This window comes from Bufo bufo, chromosome 1 (assembly GCF_905171765.1).
Source record: "Bufo bufo chromosome 1, aBufBuf1.1, whole genome shotgun sequence".
NCBI classification, from domain to species: Eukaryota; Metazoa; Chordata; class Amphibia; order Anura; family Bufonidae; genus Bufo; species Bufo bufo.
Genome location: NC_053389.1, coordinates 522,996,709 through 523,024,387, shown reverse-complemented (window position 1 = coordinate 523,024,387; position 27,679 = coordinate 522,996,709). Strand labels below are relative to the sequence as shown.

General features: G+C 44.9%; 1 protein-coding gene across 2 annotated transcripts; it reads right to left on the bottom strand.

Moving 5' to 3' along the window:
- Positions 1-111: 111 nt before the first annotated feature.
- Positions 112-27,679, bottom strand: ING3 (inhibitor of growth family member 3). 2 transcript variants are annotated; one of them, XM_040411574.1, is made up of 12 exons: positions 27,530-27,679; positions 27,340-27,411; positions 23,833-23,933; positions 21,726-21,791; positions 19,451-19,547; positions 13,955-14,026; positions 13,423-13,542; positions 12,144-12,313; positions 11,860-12,050; positions 11,558-11,753; positions 9,990-10,028; positions 112-787 (listed from the first exon to the last, which is right to left on the bottom strand). In XM_040411574.1, exons 1-12 carry the CDS (start codon positions 27,555-27,557, stop codon positions 671-673), a joined length of 1,269 nt encoding a protein of 422 aa, XP_040267508.1. In that variant the 5' UTR covers positions 27,558-27,679; the 3' UTR covers positions 112-670. The 2 variants fall into 2 exon arrangements, 1 of the variants encoding a protein (XP_040267508.1); XR_005774763.1 differs by lacking the exons at positions 112-787; positions 9,990-10,028; positions 11,558-11,753 and having other exon boundaries at positions 11,917-12,050; positions 13,951-14,026.

Sequence of the window (27,679 nt, the reverse complement as noted above, 5' to 3'; positions counted from 1 at the left end):
TAACCTTGTAGAAGACCATAAGCCATTTGGAAGCACACATAAATGGACTGTTTTATATAGGAGTATCAGAACCTTAAAAATATAAATAAAAAAGCAGACTTCGCAGACCAATTTCTAATAAAAATGTATTACTTTATTTACCAATGTATCTACTATGTACCAAAAAAAAAAAATTACATCTGATAAAAATGGCAATGACAACTACACTAGAGTTTGTGTAGTAAATTTTGCAAATATTTTATTTCTCACATGACAGATTAAATCATTAAGTATGTACACACTTATGGATGCCAGCCCAAAACAACCATTTCATCAGCCAGCTGAAATTTGTTTCAAAAGGAAACAAAAATGTTATAAAGAGTTTAGAAATGACAGCATCCTCTTACTCTGTAGTAGTTTCTGTGACAATTCATACACAACAGCCTGGAATTTCGTGCATGAGATACTTTGAATATATAAACGTAAACACAAGTCGAAAAAAATGACATATTGAAATCCTTTAAGGACAGAAATGTGATTCAGTACACACAAATCATGAGGTGCTGAGCCACTGGAGTAGTATTCTGTTCACTACACCAGTTACCATAAAATACAACTAGCAAACATGAGCTGTGTTACCGTCAGCTTAGTAAAAATCCTAAATATTCATGTTCAAGTCCAAATGATTATGCTACTTATGTCGGCTTCCTCTCCTCTTCATGGCGGCAGTACACTGTGGGCAATACCATTTGCCTTTAGGTGCCTCCGATAATCCAACACATCCGTAATGGAACCATTCAATGGGGCACTGAAATACAATAAAATAGATGTTATACCAGAAGCACACTGACTAAACTATGGGGTTCAATTTCACAAAGAATATAAGACAAGAACCACATAGATACTAATGGGGAGAAGTAAAAAAATAAACATTTATATAAAATATTTCATGATTTTTTTTTAAATAGCTTTCAGACATTAACCACCTCCCGACCGCCTAACGCACGGATGCGTCCGGAAGGTGGTTGATTCATTCCTCCTGGACGCATCCGTGCGTCATCTCGCGAGACGCGAGATTTCGGGTATTGCCGGCCCGCGCATGCGCATCGCGGGCCGGCAAAAGTTAAAGAACAATTTCGTCACCAGCCTGCCAGCAACGATCATTGGCTGGCAGGCTGGCGATTTTCAAAAAATCCAATCACAAGCCATATAACAGATCATATTAGTAAATATGATCTGTTATATGGCTTGTCTGCTCCTGTGCTGGTCCTTTTCGTCGGTTGGATCCAGCACAGGAGCAGACTGAACTGTGAGTACACCAAACACTACACCTTAGCCCCAGATCACCCCCCTGCACCCCAATTAACCCTTTGATCACCCCTTTGATCGCCCCTGTCAATCACTAGTGAAAGGAAAAAAAGTGATCAGTGTAAACTGTCACTTTTTTTTTTCCACTAGTATTGGCTGTTAGGTTTTAGGGATAGTTTAGGCCCCTTGGTTAGGTAGTTAGCGTCAGTTAGCGCCCAGCCCACTGCACCGCAGTCACTTTTATTCGCTGATTAGCGTATCGCTAATCAGCATTTGTACTTTTATAGTATCTGTAAGTGATCAAAACTGATCACTGTCAGATCTATACTTGTATTAGTGTCACCTTAGCTCGCCCTCCACCCAAAACGCAGTGTTTGCCCGATCAGGCCTGATCGGTCGCCCACACGTGCGTTCACCCACGCCCGCCCCGCCGCAGTGACAAAAAATTTTTTGTTTTTTGATCACTGCACATTCACTGTACACGCACTGCGGCGATAAAAAAATCAGTTTTGATATTTTTTATCAACCGCAGCGGCCTCCGGTACTTCGCTAGCCTCCCCTTTGTAAGACAGGTTTGCTTTTTTTCTTGGGTAGTCTCAGGGAATACCCCTAAATTTAGTAGTCCAAAATGTCAAACAGGGGGTATTCTTCTGAAGAGGCCTACAGGATTCTGACCCAGTCGGATGAGGAGTGGGAACCCTCATCTGACGAATCTAGCGGGTCAGAATATGAACCTGTGGAAAGCAGTGGCTCTCTGACCCAAAGTTCGGACGAGGAGGCTGAGGTCCCTGATAGCACCAGGCGTACCCGGCCCCGTGTCGCTAGACCACAGGTTACGCAGGATCCGCTTCAAGAGCAGCAGAGTGGGGCTGTCGCTGCCGGATCACGTGGTGAGGCATACACCAGCAGCGCAGCCCTTCCTGGACCTAGTACCAGCACTGCCGTACAACATGGTGAAGTAGCGAGCACCAGAAGGGCAGTTGAAGCTGGTACGGTGGCACGTGCAGTAGTTACCCCGTCGCAGCCACCGCACAGACAGGCCCGTAGAGCCCCTAGAGTCCCTGAGGTGCTGGCAAACCCTGATTGGCAGTCACCAACTTCAGCCGCACCTGTAGTTCCCCCTTTCACCGCCCAGTCTGGAGTTCGGGTTGAGACGGCTCAAATCGGTTCGGCCCTGGGATTTTTTGAGCTGTTCTTGACTGCGGAGCTCTTGGACTTAGTCGTGGCAGAGACAAACCGGTATGCCACACAATTTATAACCGCAAACCCGGGAAGCTTTTATGCCCAGCCTTTCCGGTGGAAACCAGTCCAAGTTTCCGAAATTAAAATTTTTCTGGGCCTTCTCCTCAACATGGGTCTAACTAAAAAGCATGAATTGCGGTCATATTGGTCCACGAACCCAATTCATCACATGCCCATGTTCTCTGCTGCTATGTCCAGGACACGATTTGAGACCATCCTCCGTTTTCTGCATTTTAGCGACAACACCACCTCCCGTCCCAGAGGCCACCCAGCTTTTGACCGGCTCCACAAAATTCGGCCCCTCATAGACCATTTCAACCAGAAATTTGCAGATTTGTATACCCCCGAGCAAAACATCTGCATAGACGAGTCCCTAATACATTTTACCGGGCGCCTTGGCTTCAAACAATACATCCCAAGCAAGCGTGCCCGGTATGGGGTCAAATTGTATAAGCTCTGTGAAAGGGCCACAGGCTATACCCACAAATTTCGTGTCTATGAGGGAAAAGATCAGACCCTGGAGCCGGTCGGTTGCCCTGACTACCTGGGGAGCAGTGGGAAGACAGTCTGGGACTTGGTGTCACCCTTATTCGGCAAGGGGTACCATCTTTATGTGGACAATTTCTACACAAGTGTGGCCCTCTTTAGGCATTTGTTTCTAGAACGGATTTGCGCCTGTGGCACCGTGCGACCTAGTCGCCGGGGCTTCCCCCAACGGCTTGTTACCACCCGTCTTGCAAGGGGGGAGAGGGCTGCCTTGTGTAATGAAGAACTGCTCGCGGTGAAATGGAGAGACAAGCGTGACGTTTACATGCTCTCCTCCATTCACGCAGACACGACAATCCAAATTGAGCGAGCAACCCGTGTCATTGAAAAGCCCCTCTCAGTCCACGACTATAATTTGCTCATGGGAGGGGTGGACTTCAATGACCAGATGTTGTCTCCGTATTTAGTTTCCCGCAGAACCAGACGCTGGTATAAGAAGGTGTCTGTATATTTGATTCAATTGGCGCTGTATAATAGTTTTGTTCTCTACAGTAAGGCTGGGAGAACACGATCCTTCCTCAAATTCCAGGAAGAGATCATCGAGAACCTCCTGTATCCAGAAGGTTCCGTGGCCCCATCCACCAGTGTAGTTAGCCGTCTACACGAGCGACATTTCCCCAATGTCGTTGCTGGTACCTCAATCCAACCGTCACCCCGAAAAAGATGTCGTGTCTGTAGCAGGAGTGGAATAAGGCGTGACACCCGCTATTTCTGTCCTGACTGCCCTGACCACCCTGCCCTATGCTTAGGAGAGTGTTTCCGGAAGTACCACACACAGGTACACCTAGCATAGGGATCACATCTCACCAGGACAGGCACACAGGGCTATTAGGGCCCATTCACTCACAGCTGCTGCAAACGTCTCCTTTCACATGGGACAAAGTGCATAACGTACTTCGCCACATCTTTGGGCGATTTGCGCTTTGCACATTGACCCATGGGGAAGGAGAGGTTTGTTCTATAAAGGTAAAAAAAAAACAAAAAAAAAAAAAACACCAGTAAGCAAAAAGGTTAATGTTCAGTTCAAAAAGTTAAAGTTTCTATGTTCTCTTCCAAAGTTAATAAAATTATTGTGTTGCGGCCTGGTTTTTTCTCTTTTTTTTTTTTTTTTTTACCTTCCAGGTGGACCAACCGATCGACTAGCTGCAGCACTGATGTGCATTCGGACAGAAGCATTGCGCTGCTGTCAGATTACACGCAAGTCGGTGTATGCGGCGCTGCAAGACGAGATTTCTCCTCTGCAGTAAAAGATACGTTTGCCGAGGCATATGAGCTGAGGAGGTGGCGGTGTTCATATACTTTGGCAAACACTTTGTATATATAAAAAAAAAAATCCCGGCAATGATTTATTCATCCACATCGATTGATGTGAATGGAGAAATCGGGTTTGCCAGGGCATACGAGCTAAGTGGGCATGGATGTTGGGCGGAGCTCCTATGTCCTGGCAGACGCCTTTCCCCTCCTTTTTCTTTTTTTGGCAGAGATTTTTTCATCCACATTGATCGATGCGAATGAAGAAATCTGTGCTGTTCATTTTTTTCTTTCAGCCCAGCGGCTGAACGGAAAAAAAAAATCTCATTACCTGTATGCTCAATATAAGGAGAATAGCAGAAACTCCTAATGCTGGGCATACATGTAATGATTGCGGAGACCCTCAAATGCCAGGGCAGTACAAACACCCCACAAATAACACCATTTTGGAAAGAAGACACCCCAAGGTATTCGCTGAGGGGCATATTGAGTCCATGAAAGATTGAAATTTTTGTCCCAAGTTAGCGGAAAGGGAGACTTTGTGAGAACAAAATCCAAAAAATCAATTTCCGCTAACTTGTGCCAAAATTTTTTTTTTTCAATGAACTCGCCATGCCCCTCATTGAATACCTTGGGGTGTCTTCTTTCCAAAATGGGGTCACATGTGGGGTATTTATACTGCCCTGGCATTTTAGGGGCCCCAAAGCGTGAGAAGAAGTCTGGTATCCAAATGTCTAAAAATGCCCTCCTAAAAGGAATTTGGGCCCCTTTGCCCACCTAGGCTGCAAAAAAGTGTCACACATATGGTATCTCCGTATTCAGCAGAAGTTGGGGAATATGTTTTGGGGTGTCATTTTACATATACACATGCTGGGTGAGATAAATATCTTGGTCAAATGCCAACTTTGTATAAAAAAAATGGGAAAAGTTGTCTTTTGCCAAGATATTTCTCTCACCCAGCATGGGTATATGTAAAATGACACCCCAAAACACATTCCCCACCTTCTCCTGAGTACGGAGATACCAGATGTGTGACACTTTTTTGCAGCCTAGGTGGGCAAAGGGGCCCACATTCCAAAGAGCACCTTTCAGATTTCACAGGTCATTTACCTACTTACCAGACATTAGGGCCCCTGGAAAATGCCAGGGCAGTATAACTACCCCACAAGTGACCCCATTTTGGAAAGAAGACACCCCAAGGTATTCCGTGAGGGGCATGGCAAGTTCCTAGAATTTTTTATTTTTTGTCACAAGTTAGTGGAAAATGATGATTTTTTTTTTTTTTTTTTTTTTCATACAAAGTCTCCTATTCCACTAACTTGTGACAAAAAAAAAAAAATTCCATGAACTCACTATGCCCATCAGCGAATACCTTGGGGTCTCTTCTTTCCAAAATGGGGTCACTTGTGGGGTAGTTATACTGCCCTGGCATTCTAGGGGCCCAAATGTGTGGTAAGGAGTTTGAAATCAAATTCTGTAAAAAATGACGAGTGAAATCCGAAAGGTGCTCTTTGGAATATGGGCCCCTTTGCCCACCTAGGCTGCAAAAAAGTGTCACACATCTGGTATCTCCGTACTCAGGAGAAGGTGGGGAATGTGTTTTGGGGTGTCATTTTATATATACCCATGCTGGGTGAGAGAAATATCTTGGCAAAAGACAACTTTTCCCATTTTTTTATACAAAGTTGTCATTTGACCAAGATATTTATCTCACCCAGCATGGGTATATGTAAAATGACACCCCAAAACACATTCCTCAACTTCTCCTGAGTACGGGGATACCAGATGTGTGACACTTTTTTGCAGCCTAGGTGGGCAAAGGGGCCCATATTCCAAAGAGCACCTTTCGGATTTCACAGGTCATTTTTCACTGAATTTGATTTCAAACTCCTTACCACACATTTGGGCCCCTAGAATGCCAGGGCAGTATAACTACCCCACAAGTGACCCCATTTTGGAAAGAAGAGACCCCAAGGTATTCGCTGATGGGCATAGTGAGTTCATGGAAGTTTTTATTTTTTGTCACAAGTTAGTGGAATATGAGACTTTGTATGAAAAAAAAAAAAAAAAAAAAAATAATCATTTTCCACTAACTTGTGACAAAAAATAAAAAATTCTAGGAACTCGCCATGCCCCTCACGGAATACCTTGGGGTGTCTTCTTTCCAAAATGGGGTCACTTGTGGGGTAGTTATACTGCCCTGGCATTCTAGGGGCCCAAATGTGTGGTAAGGAGTTTGAAATCAAATTCAGTAAAAAATGACGAGTGAAATCCGAAAGGTGCTCTTTGGAATATGGGCCCCTTTGCCCACCTAGGCTGCAAAAAAGTGTCACACATCTGGTATCTCCGTACTCAGGAGAAGGTGGGGAATGTGTTTTGGGGTGTCATTTTATATATACCCATGCTGGGTGAGAGAAATATCTTGGCAAAAGACAACTTTTCCCATTTTTTTATACAAAGTTGTCATTTGACCAAGATATTTATCTCACCCAGCATGGGTATATGTAAAATGACACCCCAAAACACATTCCTCAACTTCTCCTGAGTACGGGGATACCAGATGTGTGACACTTTTTTGCAGCCTAGGTGGGCAAAGGGGCCCATATTCCAAAGAGCACCTTTCGGATTTCACAGGTCATTTTTCACTGAATTTGATTTCAAACTCCTTACCACACATTTGGGCCCCTAGAATGCCAGGGCAGTATAACTACCCCACAAGTGACCCCATTTTGGAAAGAAGAGACCCCAAGGTATTCGCTGATGGGCATAGTGAGTTCATGGAAGTTTTTATTTTTTGTCACAAGTTAGTGGAATATGAGACTTTGTATGAAAAAAAAAAAAAAAAAAAAAATCATCATTTTCCACTAACTTGTGACAAAAAATAAAAAAATCTAGGAACTCGCCATGCCCCTCACGGAATACCTTGGGGTGTCTTCTTTCCAAAATGGGGTCACTTGTGGGGTAGTTATACTGCCCTGGCATTCTAGGGGCCCAAATGTGTGGTAAGGAGTTTGAAATCAAATTCAGTAAAAAATGACGAGTGAAATCCGAAAGGTGCTCTTTGGAATATGGGCCCCTTTGCCCACCTAGGCTGCAAAAAAGTGTCACACATCTGGTATCTCCGTACTCAGGAGAAGGTGGGGAATGTGTTTTGGGGTGTCATTTTATATATACCCATGCTGGGTGAGAGAAATATCTTGGCAAAAGACAACTTTTCCCATTTTTTTATACAAAGTTGTCATTTGACCAAGATATTTATCTCACCCAGCATGGGTATATGTAAAATGACACCCCAAAACACATTCCTCAACTTCTCCTGAGTACGGGGATACCAGATGTGTGACACTTTTTTGCAGCCTAGGTGGGCAAAGGGGCCCATATTCCAAAGAGCACCTTTCGGATTTCACAGGTCATTTTTCACTGAATTTGATTTCAAACTCCTTACCACACATTTGGGCCCCTAGAATGCCAGGGCAGTATAACTACCCCACAAGTGACCCCATTTTGGAAAGAAGAGACCCCAAGGTATTCGCTGATGGGCATAGTGAGTTCATAGAACTTTTTATTTTTTGTCACAAGTTAGTGGAATATGAGACTTTGTAAGAAAAAAAAAAAAAAAAAAAAAATCATCATTTTCCGCTAACTTGTGACAAAAAATAAAAAGTTCTATGAACTCACTATGCCCATCAGCGAATACCTTAGGGTGTGTACTTTCCGAAATGGGGTCATTTGTGGGGTGTTTGTACTGTCTGGCCATTGTAGAACCTCAGGAAACATGACAGGTGCTCAGAAAGTCAGAGCTGCTTCAAAAAGCGGAAATTCACATTTTTGTACCATAGTTTGTAAACGCTATAACTTTTACCCAAACCATTTTTTTTCTACCCAAACATTTTTTTTTTATCAAAGACATGTAGAACTATAAATTTAGAGCAAAATTTCTATATGGATGTCGTTTTTTTTTGCAAAATTTTACAACTGAAAGTGAAAAATGTCATTTTTTTGCAAAAAAATCGTTAAATTTCGATTAATAACAAAAAAAGTAAAAATGTCAGCAGCAATGAAATACCACCAAATGAAAGCTCTATTAGTGAGAAGAAAAGGAGGTAAAATTCATTTGGGTGGTAAGTTGCATGACCGAGCAATAAACGGTGAAAGTAGTGTAGGTCAGAAGTGTAAAAAGTGGCCTGGTCTTTCAGGGTGTTTAAGCACTGGGGGCTGAGGTGGTTAAAGAGGTTGCCTGACAGCTCCATTCAATTCCATAGGTGAGCGTGGTATCTGGCAGTCCTTACAGTCTGTAAATGGAGCGGTGGTCACACATGTCTTAACAGCTGCATTCACACAGGGGACTCAAGGACCTTGGTTCTTGTCATTGGTCCCAGTTTGTGGTAATAGATTTTGTTTGTGGCCAAACCCCCTTTAACCCCTTAGTGACCACCAATACGCTTTTTTACGGTGGTCACCAAGGGGCCTTAGGCTGGGCCGCCACCTTTTTACAGTGGTCCAGTCCAAGTGCTGCAAGGGTTTCCTGTGCAGCGGAGAGCAGGAGTTCAGGTCAAACATGGACCCGCAGAAGCGCCGATCAGGGCCGTTTAACGCCCTAGATGCCGCAGTCAATAACTACTATGGCATTGAAGCCATTACAGAGGGAGAGGACTCCCTATCTCCCATCAGCACCCTACAAATGAAATTGCTGGCTGCCGATGTCTTAGCATGGCAGCCTAGGGCCTAGTGAAGGCCCAGGCCAGACTTCAGTGTATTCCTTGTAGGCTACGCCTCTCTGGCACAGCCTGCTGGTGGATGTCAGTATAGCACTGACAAAATAATACATTGTATAAGCAATGCAATGTATTATAGAAGTGATCAAAAGATTGCGTTAAAGTCCACTTTTTATAGTCCACAGTTTATAAATATATAAAAAAAATATTCCAAATTAAAAGGGAATTTTTTTGTGCATTTTACTGAAAACAAACTGCACCTGTCAGTAAAACAGACACACATTTGAGTACATCAATACAATTGTGCAAGTTTTGTACTTGTATTTTCACTGAAAATAAAAATTTATTTAAAAAAGGGGGTTGTCCCATGAAAAATATTCAACATTTTTCAAACCAGCACCTGGATCTGAATACTTTTGTAACTGCATGTGATAAAAAAATTTGCATAGCCACTGAGTTATTCAATAAAATGTATCTGTATAGCGGGACCTGCTGTTTTTTCTTATTTCTTTGTCCTGCTCACTGAGATGGCCGCACATGCTCTGTTTCATCCTTCAACTGCCTCCTGAGCTGTGATAGGTAGAGCTGAGACACGCCCCTTAGCTGCAGCAGATAAGACCCTCACCTTGAGCTGTCAGCTTGATATAAATCTAGCAGAGCAATGAATGGGGAGATCTCTGGGCCCATGTGAGGTACAGGACTGATTCTAGCTTTGTTAGAAAGAGGTTCTCATGTACTGTATGTACGATTTTTTTTTTTTACATTGGTCATGGGATAAGCCCTTTAAGAAAAGAAATGGACACGAGGGTTGAATTACAACAGGTAACCCGAGTGTGTGATGAATGTGGCGTACTCTGTGTATAAAATGAATACTGCAGAATATTTTCCCACCACCAATCTATGCTTAATGAAACTCTGGCTCAATGTACAGTAAGTTTTAATACGTACATCTTGGTTATCACAGCCGACCATTTCACCATAGGAAACCTAGAAGAGAAGAAAAACCAAAAACGTAACTTTAAAAACTTTTAACATCTAGTGTGAATCACAGACGCTGAAGGATAGCTCTGTCCATATGTATATTAAAAAATGAATTCTGCTCTTTGCAGATTGTTTGCTCCGTTTCAAGCGCTCACTGCTGGAATTTAGTCAACAAGCCTTAAAGGGCAGGTCTATCTTCTGAACCAATGTATTTTCAATTTCCCATTGCATGTGAAGTTAAAATGAAGCAACTTTGCAAACAATTTTGCTTAAAAATATCCAATTATACAGACCTGTGTGTCTCCGTAGGTAAATATTACAAAGGTTGTGTAACTAGTCTGATCCTGTAGTCATAGGCCTATTTATGTACTGATATACGCGTATTTTGTATCAGTCGCAGATTTTGTCACAAGCAATAAATGTGCCCCATAGTCCGTTCCATCCGATTCCTACCAAGTGTATGTTATGAAGTGGGAGAAAGATGTAAGAGAGTATTTGCCTAATGTGCAGTTAACCTTTAACCCCTACAGGAATTACATTTCTCTCTACCTTCCTTGTTCACTTTGGATTTAGATTTGACACTTTTACCAATTTTAGAACCATATGGTTCTACTGAAAAAACTTAGATCATTAAAGAATCCAATGGTGGCCCTAGTTTGGTTCTGCATGATCCAGACCTGAATAATAGTTTTACACTTAGTTATAAAAGAAGGAGACACCGCGCTAAACCTAAGTCACCTGACCCTTATTAACCTCTGGTTCCGTTCGTGTCAAACCTATCCACCTCAGTTAGCAACTGGCAAGGTTACCTTGATTCTGATGTGTGGAACTAGGGGACCACCTTCTCGGGCGTTCCAATGTGCACGTTCTCTTCTGCGCAGAGGCGAATAGCAGGAAAAAGTAGGCTGTATGGAGTTCGCCCCGGCCGGTAGCGAAACTCCGTTTGTACTTACGCTCACAAAGGGAGCCGGTGACGTCACCTGTTGAGCTACGGACTGCTGTAAGCACCAAAAAACCTTCCTACGCGTTTCGAGTGCACGGCACTCTTCGTCAGGGAATCGCTCTAGTACAAACGGAGTTTCGCTACCGGCCGGGGCGAACTCCATACAGCCTACTTTTTCCTGCTATTCGCCTCTGCGCAGAAGAGAACGTGCACATTGGAACGCCCGAGAAGGTGGTCCCCTAGTTCCACACATCAGAATCAAGGTAACCTTGCCAGTTGCTAACTGAGGTGGATAGGTTTGACACGAACGGAACCAGAGGTTAATAAGGGTCAGGTGACTTAGGTTTAGCGCGGTGTCTCCTTTTATAACTATGTGCATAACCCATTTATAACAGCTAATACGGAGCTGTTTTTGACACTGCTGCTTCAATATTGTAATTAGCGCCGGTGGTATATATTGTTGTATCACTAGTTTTACACTTACTAATAAACAAATTCTATAGTGGCTTTATAGCCAACTTAGAGGTCAAAATACCAACCACACCAATAAGCTGAAAATAAATCAAAGCAATAGGCAAATAGGCATACTGACCTGATTACAAATGCAGTAACGGGGCTCATTGGGATCATAAGTCCAATCAACCTGGCTATTTGAATCAGATTCTGGAATAGCCGCTGTCTGTTGATGAGAAAGTTCATGGGCTAACGCTGATGATGATGAGCAAGAGGATAGAGAAGAAGAGGATGAAGAGGATGATGACTGCTGACTTGACGATTTATTGTTGCTCCTATGTAGAAAAAAAAAGGCAGATACGTTTGTCAGATATTGCACTTATTATTTGGTCAGAGGTGCACAGCAATACAGAGCATTAAGATTATTAAATAAAAACGCACTTATTTTTGCGTCCACTTCTTGAATCTGTCGAGGCCGTAGAAGTCAAAGTCTGTGTAAGTGTGGAAGCCAGTGCAGAAGAGGGATAACTTGTGGAATCCCTAGACAAAAACTCTTTCCCAAGCTGGAAGTCATTATTTTTAAATGCTTCATAACTAGCTTTCATGCTGGAGGTCCTTCTACCCTCTTTCATCTGTGGACAAACACAACAGGGTCACCAGATCAATATTTTTAAAAGACATTGTTCAAGAAAAAAAAAGTGGTATGAAAAAGCAAATCTACTGACCTGTGCAGTCACCTGCACTGCCTGAGCAGCTGCCATTGTTATAGCCCCGGCTCCAGCCCCAGCTGCCGCTCCAGCCGAGAGTGAGCCAAGGTTATAGGATGTAAGTGGCTGAGAGGAGCTCACACTGTACACATTAGTGGTGGCTGAGACAGTCATGTTATTTCTGCAACCTGTGGAAAGAAAAAGGAGATAGAAAATACTAATTAAACCCACTGCTACAAGCTGCAAAATATGCACAATAAAATACAAAAGATACCACTAGGAATCCCCAACCCACAAAGCTCCTGAACAAGCAGGTCCGCCAAACTAGCCATTTCACATTCATTAATAAAAATATACATGTAGTTTTGCAACAGCTGGAGGGCCACAAGTTGAGCATCCCTGATATAGGGGATGTATGGGTTATGGTCGCCAGAAGTCGGGCGAGAAGCTGCAGTTCAGCTTTTTTTTTTTTTTTTTACACTTTATGCCCCCATAAGGTCATACAAGACCTTTGCGGTACATCTGACACGACTTATTTTTTTATGATCTCTCCTGTACCTGGGGCTGACATATCATTCCTAGTTACAGGGGGATTACAGCCCCCGTGAAAGGTTGTACAAAGCTGTACTACCTCATTGCAGAACTTATCCGAGTCTGCTAAGACCCAGCAGCTCAATGAGACAACTAGCATCCAACAATCATATGAGTGCTAGGACCAGAGCAGAAAGTGGCATTGCTGCTTCCTGATTTGTATACACAGTGTTCATCAAGAGCCGTGCATACAGCGATGGGGAAGGCAGGGGCAGTATTAAAAGAGTTTAATGGAGCGTGTCCACCGAACCATTCAACTCCATGGTGCTTCCTGAGATGGTACAAGCCCTCAGCTATATTTGGCATCCCCATACAGCTGACTGGAGTGGCATACACGTATGCATGACTGCTGCTCCGATCAAATGGAGTAACACGAGTCCCCTGCTCTAGTGATTGGCGGGGGCTCCTGCAGTTACACCCCCGCCGATCAGACGCTTATCCCGTACTGTAGAAAGGAGATACGTTTTTGTCAAGGACCAAGGCCTTTAACCACATTATGACAATTTTTACAATGGCTTTTTTACTGATGGCTGAAGGCTAAATTATTAAAAAGCTAAAAGTGAAAACACATTCTATAGAAACATACGTGTCTAACTATTTATAAGTATAGACAATATGACATGAGTAAGGCTAGAAGATTACATCTTAAATAATATCTCCCAAGATTCAGCGTAGCTGTCTCATACTACTAAATAAAATGACTGGCCTGGAGTGTTTTCTTTAGAAGCATCAGAAGTGAGCGTTGACAGCAGTGCCTCAGACTTGAATTTCTTCTCTGGAACATAGTCTGTAGTAGAATGATGCGACGATGGATTGTGCTTCCTTTCTATAGGAACAAGAATTCAATGTAAGGGTACAGCCATACGTGGCAGAGACACTGCAAATTTTACAAAGCAGGTACACTGAAGAACCACCGCAAAAAAACTGCATGCAATACAGTAGCAGCCAAGTGAACATTTAAAAATAATAATAATAATATCCATGTGCTGCAGAATTTCCACTGCAAATAACCAGTGATTTCAAATCCGCAGCATGTCATTTTATGTTGCTGGTTTTCACTGCAGATTTGACCTTTTGCAATGCAGCAGGTGAAATCTGAAGCAAGCCCACCGAATCGATTCTACAAATGTCACATCAAAATCTGCATTATTTGGTGTGCTTTTGCTGCTTCAGAATTCCGACTGGACCTACCCTTAAGGTTACTGGAAATAAAAAAAATAAACAATTCGGGGACTTACTTTCGCTTGCAGAATGAGAATGTGCATGGTGATTATTAACAGGCTGAGATGGCGTGTCTAATTCCAGAGATCCTACAAAAGTTCAATTAAAATTATACTTAAAAAATTGTGAATTCACATACAGTAACAGCATAGAGAAGGTCTAGAATATAACAAAATTGAAAACTCAGTTTTCCTCCACAATATTAAAAATGTATTTTAGTAGTCTAAACATGGGTGCTAATTTTGAACACTAGACTGTTCCCCAAACTGCAAAACAGAGGCGAACAACTGGTACTTACTTGGCTTCAAAACTAAGAGCTGGTACAGCGCTAACCATTGTCACATCATTCAGCACATACACGATGTAATCAATGATGTGAAGGGTAATATGGATGCACACAAGGTAGCTGTGACAACACAAATAGGAATAAGGCAGGTCATAAAAGCACCAGCACATTGCTGCCTCATTAATAAAGGTCTTTTAAATATTTCTTCCAGCAAGTCTCCTTTAAGAAGACTGATCCCAGTGACAATTTTATCTGAAATGGATTCCTATATTCTGACACTTGCACAAGCATCCACAGCGCTTAACCCCTTCTGGACATTGCAATTTTCCATTTTTGCATAAACATTTTCATTCCTTGCATTCCCAAAGCCATAATCTTTTTTGCTTTTCCCATCACATACCAGGGCCTGTTTTTTTTTTTTGAAGGGCAAGTTGTACTTTCTAAAAGGCACAGTGTAAAGGGCTTGTCAAAAGAAAAATATTCTACAGTTTTCAAACCAGCATTTGGATCTTAATACCGTATTTTTCGCCCCATAAGACGCACTTTTTCCTCCCCAAAAATGGGAGGAAAATGCCCCTGCGTCTTATGGGGCGAATGCTGGCAGTTTTACATCGCTGGATGCGATGTACGGAGCGGGGGCCGGGGGAGGGACTGGGAGGAGGAGCTGGGGGCCGGCAATAGCGGTGCGGTCACTGTACTATAGCCCCGCCCCACCGCTCCGGTATACTAATATAAAATGTATTATTGAATTAAAAGTTATTAAACATGCCCCCCTCACTCCTAATAGTACCGTATATATGAATTTCTTTGCCGGCAGGGAGGACGGGCGGGCGGCAGCGTAACTCCCTGATGTCACGTGCCTGCGCCGCCTCCTTTATGAATGAAGCAGGCGGCGCAGACAAGTCACTGAGGGACGCGCCGGCCGCCCAGCCCGCCTGCCGGCATTATACAGAGGAAATTCGGATATACGGTACTATTAGGAGTGAGGGGGGCATGTTTAATAACTTTTAATTCAATAATACATTTTATATTTGTATGCGGCGGGGGGGCACACACGGAATCTGTGGATGGCACAGTTAAGGGGTGGGAGTCTGTGGATGGCACTGTTATGGGCTGGGGGGGGCACTGTGGATGGCACTGTTATGGGGTGGGGGGGTCTGTGGATGGCACATATATAACAGTGTCCGTCATCCACAGATCCCCCCCATAACAGTGTCCATCATCCACAGATCCCCCCCATAACAGTGTCCGTCATCCACAGATCCCCCCCATAACAGTGTCCGTCATCCACAGATCCCCCCCCATAACAGTGTCCGTCATCCACAGATCCCCCCCATAACAGTGTCCGTCATCCACAGATCCCCCCCATAACAGTGTCCGTCATCCACAGATCCCCCCCATAACAGTGTCCGTCATCCACAGATCCCCCCCATAACAGTGTCCGTCATCCACAGATCCCCCCCATAACAGTGTCCGTCATCCACAGATCCCCCCCATAACAGTGTCCGTCATCCACAGATCCCCCCCATAACAGTGTCCGTCATCCACAGATCCCCCCCCATAACAGTGTCCGTCATCCACAGATCCCCCCCATAACAGTGTCCGTCATCCACAGATCCCCCCCATAACAGTGTCCGTCATCCACAGATCCCCCCCATAACAGTGTCCGTCATCCACAGATCCCCCCCATAACAGTGTCCGTCATCCACAGATCCCCCCCATAACAGTGTCCGTCATCCACAGATCCCCCCCATAACAGTGTCCGTCATCCACAGATCCCCCCCATAACAGTGTCCGTCATCCACAGATCCCCCCCATAACAGTGTCCGTCATCCACAGATCCCCCCCATAACAGTGTCCGTCATCCACAGATCCCCCCCATAACAGTGTCCGTCATCCACAGATCCCCCCCATAACAGTGTCCGTCATCCACAGATCCCCCCCATAACAGTGTCCGTCATCCACAGATCCCCCCCCATAACAGTGTCCGTCATCCACAGATCCCCCCCATAACAGTGTCCGTCATCCACAGATCCCCCCCATAACAGTGTCCGTCATCCACAGATCCCCCCCCATAACAGTGTCCGTCATCCACAGATCCCCCCCCCATAACAGTGTCCGTCATCCACAGATCCCCCCCATAACAGTGTCCGTCATCCACAGATCCCCCCCATAACAGTGTCCGTCATCCACAGATCCCCCCCATAACAGTGTCCGTCATCCACAGATCCCCCCCCATAACAGTGTCCGTCATCCACAGATCCCCCCCCCATAACAGTGTCCGTCATCCACAGATCCCCCCCCCATAACAGTGTCCGTCATCCACAGACCACCATTAGTTCCAGACCCACCAAAAGCACACCTTTTGGTTAAAATTTTTTTTTCTTATTTTCCTCCCCAAAAACCTAGGTGCGTCTTATGGGCCGGTGCGTCTTATAGGGCGAAAAATACGGTGCTTTTAAAATTGCATGTACCGTATTTTTCAGACTATAAAAGACGCACCTTGGATTTGGAGGAGGAAAATAAGGAAAAAATATTTTCCATCAGACCCCAGAGCAGACCCCCATTCTTCATCAGACCACACCCCTATCAGACCCCCAAGCTTCATCAGCCTGAGATCAGACCCCCCCAGCCTCCGATTAGCCTTAGATCAGACCTCCCCAGCCTCCTTTAGCCTCAGATTGGACCCCCCAACTTCCTCAGATCAGATGTCCCAATCAGACCCTATCAGCTTCAGATCCCACCCTCCCCCCCCCACCGCCCGCCCTATATCAGAATCTCAGACCTCAGATTAGATGTGACAAAAAAATAAAAATAAATAACCTTATCTCGATGGCTCCAGATGGCGCCGCAGATCTAGGACACCGATCCATCACTTCTCACGGGTCCCGCTGTATACTGTGAGCCGACAAGCACAGCGTCAGGTCATAGTGTGCGCCTACGTGCACTTTGTCCTTCCAATGTGCGAGGTCAGAACACCACAGCGGGACTTTGAAGAAGACCAGGGAAGGTGAGTACAGCCAGCACAGCGCTGCCATCACCTCCCTGTGCCTCCCACATGCTAATGACCGCTTCCATAATGAAAGCGGTCATTAGCATTCAGACTAAGACGCACTGACACTTTCCCCCCATTTGGGGTGGTGGGGTGTTATGGTGTCATAGTTCCAAAAATACAGTAATTAGAAATTTAGCATAGCCACTGGGTTATTCAATAAAATGTATCTGTATTGTTGCCACAAGTTTATTTTTTTTGTCCTGCTCACTGAGAAGGCCGCACATGCTCTGTTTCATCCTTCAACTGCCTCCTGAGCTGTGATAGGGAGAGCTGAGACACGCCCCTTAGCTGCAGCAGATAAGACCCTCCCCTTGAGCTGTCAGCTTGATATAAATCTAGCAGAGCAATGATTGGGGAGATCTCTGGATCCATGTGAGGTACAGGGCTGGTTCTAGCTTTGTTAGAGATTGTCATGCACTATATGTCCGATTTTCAATTTTTACATTAATCATGGGATAATCCCTTTAAAGGGTTTCTATCACTTTGTTTCACCTATTTAGCTTTCAGACACTAGCGATCCGCTAGTGTCTGCTTTATCTAACCATCCTAATATAAGAGCTTATTGTCCTGCCGTTTAGCTAAAAAAATAACTTATATAGATATGCAAATGAGCCTCTAGGTGCTATGGGGGCGTGATTAGCACCTAGAGGCTCCGTCTACCTTAACAAACTGCCGCCGCCCAGCGCGTCCCTCCAGCCCGCCCATCTCCAGCTGAAGCGATCCTCTCCGTGCGCGTCTCTGTTCTGCGCATGCGCAGTGAATGTCTGATCGCTTCCCTGCTCAGACATCTCCACTGCGCCTGTTCCTCGGAGCACTATGACGTCATCGGCGCAGGCGCAGTGGAGATGTCTGAGCAGGGAAGCGATCAGACATTCACTGCGCATGCGCCGAATACGAGGAGCATCGCATTCCGGAGGAGATGGGCGGGCTGGAGGGACGCGCTGGGCGGCGGCAGTTTGTTAAGGTAGACGGAGCCTCTAGGTGCTAATCACGCCCCCATAGCACCTAGAGGCTCATTTGCATATCTATATAAGTTATTTTTTTAGCTAAACGGCAGGACAATAAGCTCTTATATTAGGATGGTTAGATAAAGCAGACACTAGCGGATCGCTAGTGTCTGAAAGCTAAATAGGTGAAACAAAGTGATAGAAACCCTTTAATATTGCATATGTGGTGGGAAACTACATGGGGTGGAATTGAAAAAAAAAAAAGAAAAGAAAATTATGCCACAGTTTTATTTTTATGGCATTCCCTGACCAGTACGATTTTAATACTTAAATAAAATAAATAAATAAAGAAGCTTTGTTAAGTTTTTTTGCTGGGGGGCGTTCTGTAGTTTTTATTGATAACATTTTAGTGTGTATGACTTTTTGATTACCTTTTAATAATTTTTTTTTGGGAGATGAAGTAATAAAAAAAGCCAGCCGGCCATTTTGATTTTGTTTCCATTATGGCATTCGCTGTACAGAATAAATATTTTTATATTTTAAGTGTTGGAGCATGGCAATACCTATGACCTTTATTTTTTTATTGTTTATTTTTAATATGGGGAAAGGAGGGCGATTGGAATTTTTATACATTAAAATAACATTTAAAAAAAAAAAAAATTTCTAAGTTGCGATTGTCTGATTGCTTCTCCAGTAGACTTCAATGAATTACCATTGCAGCCTATGGGAGTTTCATTGTGTTGTGTTCTTATGGAGCCCTGCTACAGCGATGTTCATGATCGTGTGGCAGAGATCAGAGCCTCTGGCAGGCTCCAGGCTAATGCAGCAAACAAGCAGCTCCCTCGATCTCAGGGCAGGGGAGCCCATTCGGGCCCAGGAGCGCAGTGCTTCAAAGGAAAAGCCCGTCAGATGGATGTCGAGGGGTTAAATATATGCGATTGGATTAACTGCCATAGTGTGCGCTGATCGACAAGATATCATGTTGTTCGGTGCTCTAGTTCCATTTACAATAATCGGTACTGTATGTGACTGAATGCACGTATAGGCTCATTATTGTCAGCAACACATCCCAGTTTACAAAAGTGGATGTGCTGCAGACAAACCATTTTATTGTCTGCATAAAAGATGAACTCAACAAATGATCAGACACCGACATAGGGAGATGATATCACCGATCCCTGGCTTGTGTAAAAAGGCCTTTACTTCATCATGACCATGTACTCACTTCTTTCTAGTACTTCTGTTATTCCTGCATTATCAGCTTCAAGTTCCATTTTGAATTTAGCCAGTTCTTGGTCTAGTTTTCTAAGATGTCGATCTACCTATAACAGAAAATGAGATTTTTAGGAAGTAATCCAAAATATCAGAGGTCTTCACCAGATTTATAATATAATGTAGCCCCCTACAATAATATATTTGTCAAATGCTGGACCCACTTAAGAGTTGTGCAGCATGTATTGCACAGCCTCAATGTATTTGGGAGTGGATGCAGGTTAAAGGCTTCTTCTCCAAGGCCACTTTCACACGGTCAGTGATGTCCATCAGTGATTGTGAGCCAAACCCAGGTGCCGCTCTAAACACAGAAGAGGTGCAGATCTTTCCCTTATACCTCATCTCTGTGCAGCTTCCACTCCTCGTTTGATCTCACAATGATGACTGATGACCAAAACACTGTGGCAAGATACAAGGGAACTTTTCCCTAGGTTTTCTAGTGACCTGTTCAAAGACTGGGGAAGTCGTCTGTAGACAGCCCTGGAAATCTACAAAGGACCCCAGGGCTGTCTGCCAACTTTCTGTCATAGCCAGCCTTTAACTAGTTCTATCATTTGTTCTATGATAGCTCTTCTGTAGGTTGGACCACACCGTAGCTACTTACGACTGTTCTGATCATGTCTTGCCCTACCTTGTTCTGCTTTTGGTAGGTACTAACCACTGGATATCAGAAGCACCCTACAAGACCTGCTGCTTTGGAGATGCTGAGGTCACAATTTAGCCCTGGGCAAAGCTCAAAACTGTTCAGATCCTTACACTTCCCCAATTTTCCTGCTTCCAACATATCAAGCTCAAGAACTGACTTGTTGCCTAATGTATCCCACCCTGACAGTAGCCATTGTAACAAGGTAATCCATCATTGTTATTCCCTTTATATAGTTTTAATCTTATGGTTGATCACTGTACAAAGGTGGAAAATTGAGCATTTTGGAGGAAAGAAAAAAAATGCATATAGATGCTATTTCTAGACACTTGTTCTCAAGACAGGTGTGGGTCTCAAGTGAGACTGACATCTATCAGATATAGGGCTGGGCTATTTTCTTCTGTATATCATCCATGTCCCCCAGCCAACACCATCAGCCCCATGCAATTGCCACCATCATCATCATCATGTCCCCAGTCAGCACCATCAGCCCCATGCCATTGCCACCATCATGTCCCCCAGCCAACACCATCAGCCCCATGCCATTGCCACCATCATGTCCCCCAGCCAACGCCATCAGCCTCATGCCATTGCCACCATCATGTCCCCCAGCCAACGCCATCAGCCCCATGCCATTGCCACCATCATCATGTCCCCCAGCCAGCACCATCAGCCCCATGCCATAGCCATCCACCCCCCCAGTAGATCTGGGCCCCTGCTAATATACTTACCTTTCCTGCAGGGTGTGTGGCTGGCTGATGGAGTCCGCAGGAGACAGACCGCGTCTTCTTCACAGCATGCCCTGGGAGGGACCCGACGTCACACACAGTGTCAGCCACCTGCTGACGATGTGTGAAAGCAAGGCCCTGCAGCGGGTGCAGAGTCGGGAGGCCACGGAGCGGTGAGTGATAAGCTTCCTCAATTCACTACCACTCCGTGGTCATTTATCGCGATATAGGTAAAATCAATATCGTTGCCCGAATTTATGACGATAATATCATATCGTTTATATCGCCCACCCCTAATCAGACATTTATGGAATATCCTATGGATATGCCACAAATGTGGAAAGGAGAACAACTATTTAAATTTCTGTCATTTTCCATCAGATTTACAAGCATTTCTGGATGCACTGTTATTTTGAACACGTTTTTTCAGTCCTACAGAGAAGCCATTTTCTGAGCATGTGATGTTCAAAAACAGTGCCAACCAGTTAAAATAGCATCTGGTCACAGTGTTTGTAAAAGGTTTCTCCAGGACTTTGATATGGATGGCCTATCCTCATAATATGTCATCATTGGTGGGGATCTGTGCGAGCGCTTAGACCTCCTCCTAGGCCAGTGATATCATCTTCAGTGGTCACCTGACCTAGGCCCAGCTCAGTCCCATTCAAGTTAGTTTGGCTGAGCTGCATTACCAAGCCAAGGTGCTATTCGTGGGATGGCGCTGTGCATGGTAAGCTGTGAGGGGGCTGCTTTATGAAAATCCTGGAAAACCCCTTTAAACTGAAATGACAAGGTCACAATGAAAACAGAACACTGTGTGAATCTAGTCTATAATAATATTTTATTCAGTGTGTACTTACCAAATCATAAATCTGATTTGCTAACTGTACTTTTTCATCAGCATCCTCCAAAGCTTTGAAATAATCCTGAAATAAAATACAATTGAGACCATCTTACAAAACACTGCCGGTATAAAAAAATGTGAAAGAGGTTGTGTTAAGTTTAAAAATGTTCCCCTATCCACAGGACTCCGAGAATGAACGTGACATTCCCCCATCTGAACAGAGCAGCACGAAGATCAGGTCCCATAGAAAATGAATGAAGCCACAGTGCACATCATCAACCTGCTGCTCCATTCATAAAGGGTTACAGGGCCCCCCATTTGTGGAATTGGTGGGGTTACCAGCAGTCAGACCCCCAGCGGCTTCCATGGATAGGGAACAACAACTGAACTTGGCACAAACCCTTTAATAAAACGGGTTAAGACACATGAAAATCATCCTATTTAATAAATCCCTCCAAAAGTCTGCAGATGTTACGGATATCGGCGTGTCTATATGAAGATGGACCTAACTAGGAAATCAATACTATTCATGTGTATTAATTATTATGACATTATGCGTGTTTTACTTATTATTAAAGATAGTTATAAAACACGTCAAGTCTGTCCGCAGCATTTCTGCAACAGAGGAAACATGGTACGTGCAATATGTTAATGTAGGAACTTGAATTTACACACTGATGTACATACCGTAGGAGGTACTTTCTGGCTTGGGAACTAAAACAAAGGGGCAGAAGCGCTCAGCTAAGTGCTGTGGCCATTTGTTTCAGTTTGGCCAAGTTCTCCTCAGGGAGCGGAGAGAGCACGGTACAGCTTCACAGGAAATCTACAGACTTTCTAGGAATCAGAACAACGCAGCTTCGCTTTAACAACTGACAGGGGTCCAAGCACTCAGAACCCGGCCTATCAAAACTTCCTGGCATCTATGACAGCCCAGAAGTTTTTAGAAATGAAATATCATTTGATTATGTGTCTATGCCGGACACTTGGGGCTGTCTATCAGAAAAACTGAGATATGTTAAGAACAGAATTTTGAACGCACTGAGATTGAATTAAAATAAGTCTTTAGACGAGAACCATGTAATATGCATTTCATAGATATTTACCATTTACATGCTGGTAAACATCCAGTGAAGAGTTATAAAATGTTCTTATATAGTTGGTGCCACCTGGTGTTCAATATGTATAGCAATGTGAACGGCCATCTACTGAGCTCAGTCACTGTCCCCATTGACAGGTCTCTGCACTGATCCCCCGATCACTACAGAGAAGCATTAGGGTACGTTCACACTAGTGTTTTTCTTTTCTGGCATAGAGTTCCATCACAGGAGCTAAATACCGGAAAATAACTTATCAGTTTTATCCTAATGCATTCTGAATGGAGAGCATTCCGTTCAGGATGCATCAGTTCAGTCACTACGGTTTTTGGACGGAGAAAATACCGCAGCATACTGCAGTTTTCTCTCCGGCCAAAAATACTGAACACTTGCCGGAATGCCGGATCCGGTATTAATTTACATTAAAGTGTATTAGTGCCAGATCCAGCAAAACGGATGCGGCTTTCCGGTCTGCGCATACCTTTAAAAATGCAAATAAAAATTAATACCGGATCCGTTTTTCCGGATGACACCGGGGAGACTGATGCAGCATTTCAATGCATTTGTCAGACGGATTCGCATCAGTCTGACAAATGCCATCAGTTTACGTCCGAATTGCTGGATCCAGCAGGCAGTTCCAGCAACAGAATTGCCTGCCGGAATCCTCTGCCGCAAGTGTGAAAGTACCCTAACAGAAACAGCTTTATGTAGGGAAGAGACATTTTTATTACCTCCGATGAACTCCGGGATAAACACTAAATCTATTAGCCGCCCTGCAGTGAGAAGTGGGTCAGTATGCAGAGACCTGACTGTTGGGCATGTGTCACCAGCAGCACTCCGCTCAATAGATGGACCTGCACATTGCTATATACGGTACTTTAAACACCAGGTGCCGCCATACTATGCAAGTAAATGTCAGAACGTCACTGTGAAATGAGTCATGTTTTATGCTGTATTAAATGAATGTGACATGTAGATGTGGGACAACCCCATGAAGTGATCAAGTGCCGCGTGTGGCAGAAAACTTACTTTTTTGATAGAACTCATCTGTTCTTCTCTCCATTCCGATTTATTTTTCTTTGCATTAGCAAAAAACTCCCCAACTCTTTGCTCCAACTGGTCCATTGCATCTGCAGTACAAACGTATTGTTACTGTTTAAGGAAAAACTAGGAGCTCCTAAAGACACGAGAACTGTGCTACATGCAGAACTGGAGCTTCCAAGAAGCACATAAATACAGCTAAGTGGAAAGAAGGGATGTTTTTTAATTTTAAAACTAGCAAATGCTGGAGCCTCGTCTTAGAGCTGTGCAGGGTGCCCGCGTGGTCTTGTCCGGACCTCCTCTGACAGGATCGCACAGCATTAGGATTTATTCCCCTCGTCACCCTGCAGTCAGCATGTTAGAGAGCAGGAGGAGCTGAGCGGATCTATAGTGGTTTGTTAAAAGGTTCAGTAAAACTTGTATTCATTTACATCCCTGCTCATTGAAGTCCAGGAGACGGTCCTATCGGTGACGGACAGCTATCTCTGTATACACATTCATAGAGGGAAGGCTGACAGTCACTGATAGGACCGTCTGCTTGACTTCAAAGTCTAGAACGAGCAGGAATTTAAAATGTATAAAATACAAGTTATACTGAAACTTTTCCCATAAACCAGAGATGGCCAACCTGTAAAACTACAACTCCCACCATGCCCTGCTGTAGGCTGACAGCTGTAGACAGTCTGCGCATGCAGGGAGTTGTCGTTTTGCAACAGCTGGAGGGCCGCAGGTTAGCCATCCCTGCCATAAACTATATATCAGTCTGCTCAGCTCCTCCTGCCTGCAGAAGACATTGTATTTTCATGATGGCCGGTTCCCTTTAAAGGGTTTTTCCCAAGATTTTTCTCTTTTTGCATGGGGCCCCTTGCTGGGGTGTGAAGTCTGGGTGCCTCTTTACTAGGGATCGACCGATTATCGGTTTGGCCGATATTATCGGCCGATATTGAGGATTTTGAACGTTATCGGTATCGGCATCTATTTTGCCGATATACCGATAACGTATGGGGAACACAGAACGCGCTGCTGACAGCGCTCTCTGTGTTCCCTCCACAGCACAGGGGAGAAGGAAGCCGTGTCTCCTCCCCCTGTGCTGCTGCTGCCGCTGCCGCCAATGAGGGGATAGAACATAAGAGGAGGGGCGGGGCTGTGGCCGCTGCGCCACCAATGAAGATAAGCCTTTCATTCATTCATATATACAGGTGCCGCGGATCGCAGCTACCGCTGATAGAGGTCGGGAGCCGGCTATGTGATTCTGCAGCCAGCTCCCGCCTCCTGTATATGAATGATCGATAGACTTATCTTCATTGGTGGCGCAGTGCGCCCCCCCCAAGCCCCCCAGTATTAATCATTGGTGGCGCAGTGCGCCCCCCACCCCCATCCCGGCCAATAGTAAAAACATTGGTGGCGCAGTGCGCCCCCCCCCCCCAGTATTAATCATTGGTGGCAGTGGCCACAGGATCCCCTCTCCCCTGCTCCTCCGATCGGAGCCCCAGCTGTGTAAGCCTAGGGCTCCGATCGGTTGCCATGGCAGCCAGGACGCTATTGAAGCCCTGGCTGCCATGTTCAGCTCCATGCTGCTGTGTGCACAGAGCACAGAGCAGCAGGGACAGTGTGAGCTCCTATTCACCCTGATAGAGATCTATCAGGGGGAATAGGACAAGGGTTCTAGTCCCTAAGGGGGTTAAAAGTTAGTAAAAAAAAAAACACAAAAATATTAAGTATAAATGAAAAAGATTTATAAAAAAAAAATACACATTAACAATAAACAAAAAAAAATACACATTAACAATAAACAAAAAAAAATACACATTAACAATAAACATATTAATTTTCAGCAGATTTGTGTAGGAATTTTTTTCTTTCTCAAAAATGAAAATTCCCAGAATATCGGTATAAATTATCGGCTATCGGCCTGAAAGTTCACAAATTATCGGTATCGGCCCTAAAAAATCAATATCGGTCGATCCCTACTCTTTACAATGTTGATGCATCTCATGTCACCAGAAACTACAGATAAAGACTAGCATTACAAACACCAGCCTGGATAAACTTCCCCCAGAGTAAATCTAGCTGTACTCCTGTATGATAAAACAGGAATGCCAGGGATTTTCTGAGGGGTAAGGCCCTCAGTTATGTTGGTCATACACAGTAGATAGCTTTTGACTAAACTCTCCCCCCATTCACATGAACACACAGCTTTGCTGAGCGCACCTGTCCTGAATAGAGGCAAAAGGATCGGACAGTTAAAGTGGTTGTCTGGATTCAGAGTTAAACCTGGACATACCCTTAATTTCACCCAGGCAGCATCAGAGCATCCCATGCTCCGATGCGCTCCCTTGCCCTGAGCTAAGCAAGGTTTCTTTTGTTTTCAATAACACACGACCGGGCAGAAACCCGCACGGCAGTGTGTTCAGTGACGTCACACGCTCTGATGGGCGGGCTTTAGCAATGCCCTAGCCGTTTTACTGGCTAGGGCAGGGCTAAATCCCGCCCATCAGTGCCGATGATGTCACCGGGCTTCCTGGCAGCCCCATGGAGAGCCCAGTACGTCACCAGATCTCCAAAAAATGCCTTTGCCCAGCGCGATTTAGCGCAGGGCAAAGGAGAGCATCGGAGCATGAACTGCTCCGATGCTCAAGTCAGGAGGGCTGTGTGGGTGAAACTGGAGGGATGTCCAGGTTCAGCTCTGAACCCAGACAACCCCTTTAATGTGGTCCTCTAACCTCTCCTGTTGTAGTGACTACCTGCATTCCCCATGTAATAATGCTGGAGCGTCTATGCTTATGACTCTGTGATGTGCCATTCCTATATTATTCCTGCTAGAAGTCAAGAATAAATTGCCAACAGTCTGCAATAAAGGCCAAGATGGGTGGTATCAGTTGGGGGCACGTGTCCCTTCACAGTGTGACCCCAGCAGTACTGATTGGACAGTATCACACTGTGCAAGGCCACACCCCCAACTGGTAACACCCATCTGGGCCTCTATCCATACCTTGTAACAAGAATATTGGCATTCAGAGTAATAAGAATAGCTGCTGCAGAACTGATATTACATGGGGAATACAAGTAGTCACTAAACCAGACATGTCCTCCAAGCGCCTGATATTTCTCTCCCCCATCATCGGCCCCATGCACATTCGATGGTTGGGCACAGCGGCTGTCTAATCTACGTGGCCGGTTTTGCATTCGGTGTCACCAAAGTACTCATGGCTAATAAAATAAAAAAGCATGCATCTCTGCCTCAGTTTTCACAGGGTAAACACATTTATTTTACATGTTTCTCCTGCAAAACAGCACATGCACTGAAAACTAAAGCCCATCAATAAGGCCTGCAGGAACAGGCACTATCACATGTGCAGCCATACAGACTGCCGAGCATGGGACGGGAGGAGCACTGCCCCCTGCTGCCCATTCCTGGTATGACACCGCAGCAGGACGCGGGCCGTGCCGCCAGCACCCGGTGGTCTTCACATGGAGCGGGAGCTGCTCACGTACTCTGCACCTGCAAGTCCATCTCCCGCATTTCCGTGAACCTGTCGCGCAGATCCATGGGGAGCTGCTCGATCACTGCGGAGAGACAGTAGGGGAGGGAGACACAGAGGGCGGTTATTAGGCGGCGCCATTCCAGTTCCCGGTCACAACCCGCACCCCACCGGCGCCCCCCGCGCTCGGGAGTCACACTCACTCTCCAGGTAATCCTCCAGATACAGCATCTTTCCCCTCTCAAGTCACCACAGACACAACAGCTGCCGTTTATTACTCGAGCCAATATGGCGCCTACTCGACAGCAACAAAACACTGGGAGGGAAGACGAGGCAGCCAGCCGCCGCGCTGA

Coding starts and splice junctions, on each gene's coding strand:
- ING3 (XM_040411574.1), bottom strand. CDS start 27,557: ATGCTGTATCTGGAGGATTACCTGGAGA. Junction 21,792..23,832: donor AGATGAGTTCTATCAAAAAA/GTAAGTTTTCTG, acceptor ATTTTATTTCAG/GATTATTTCAAAGCTTTGGA. Junction 788..9,989: donor TCGGCTGTGATAACCAAGAT/GTACGTATTAAA, acceptor ATTGTATTTCAG/TGCCCCATTGAATGGTTCCA.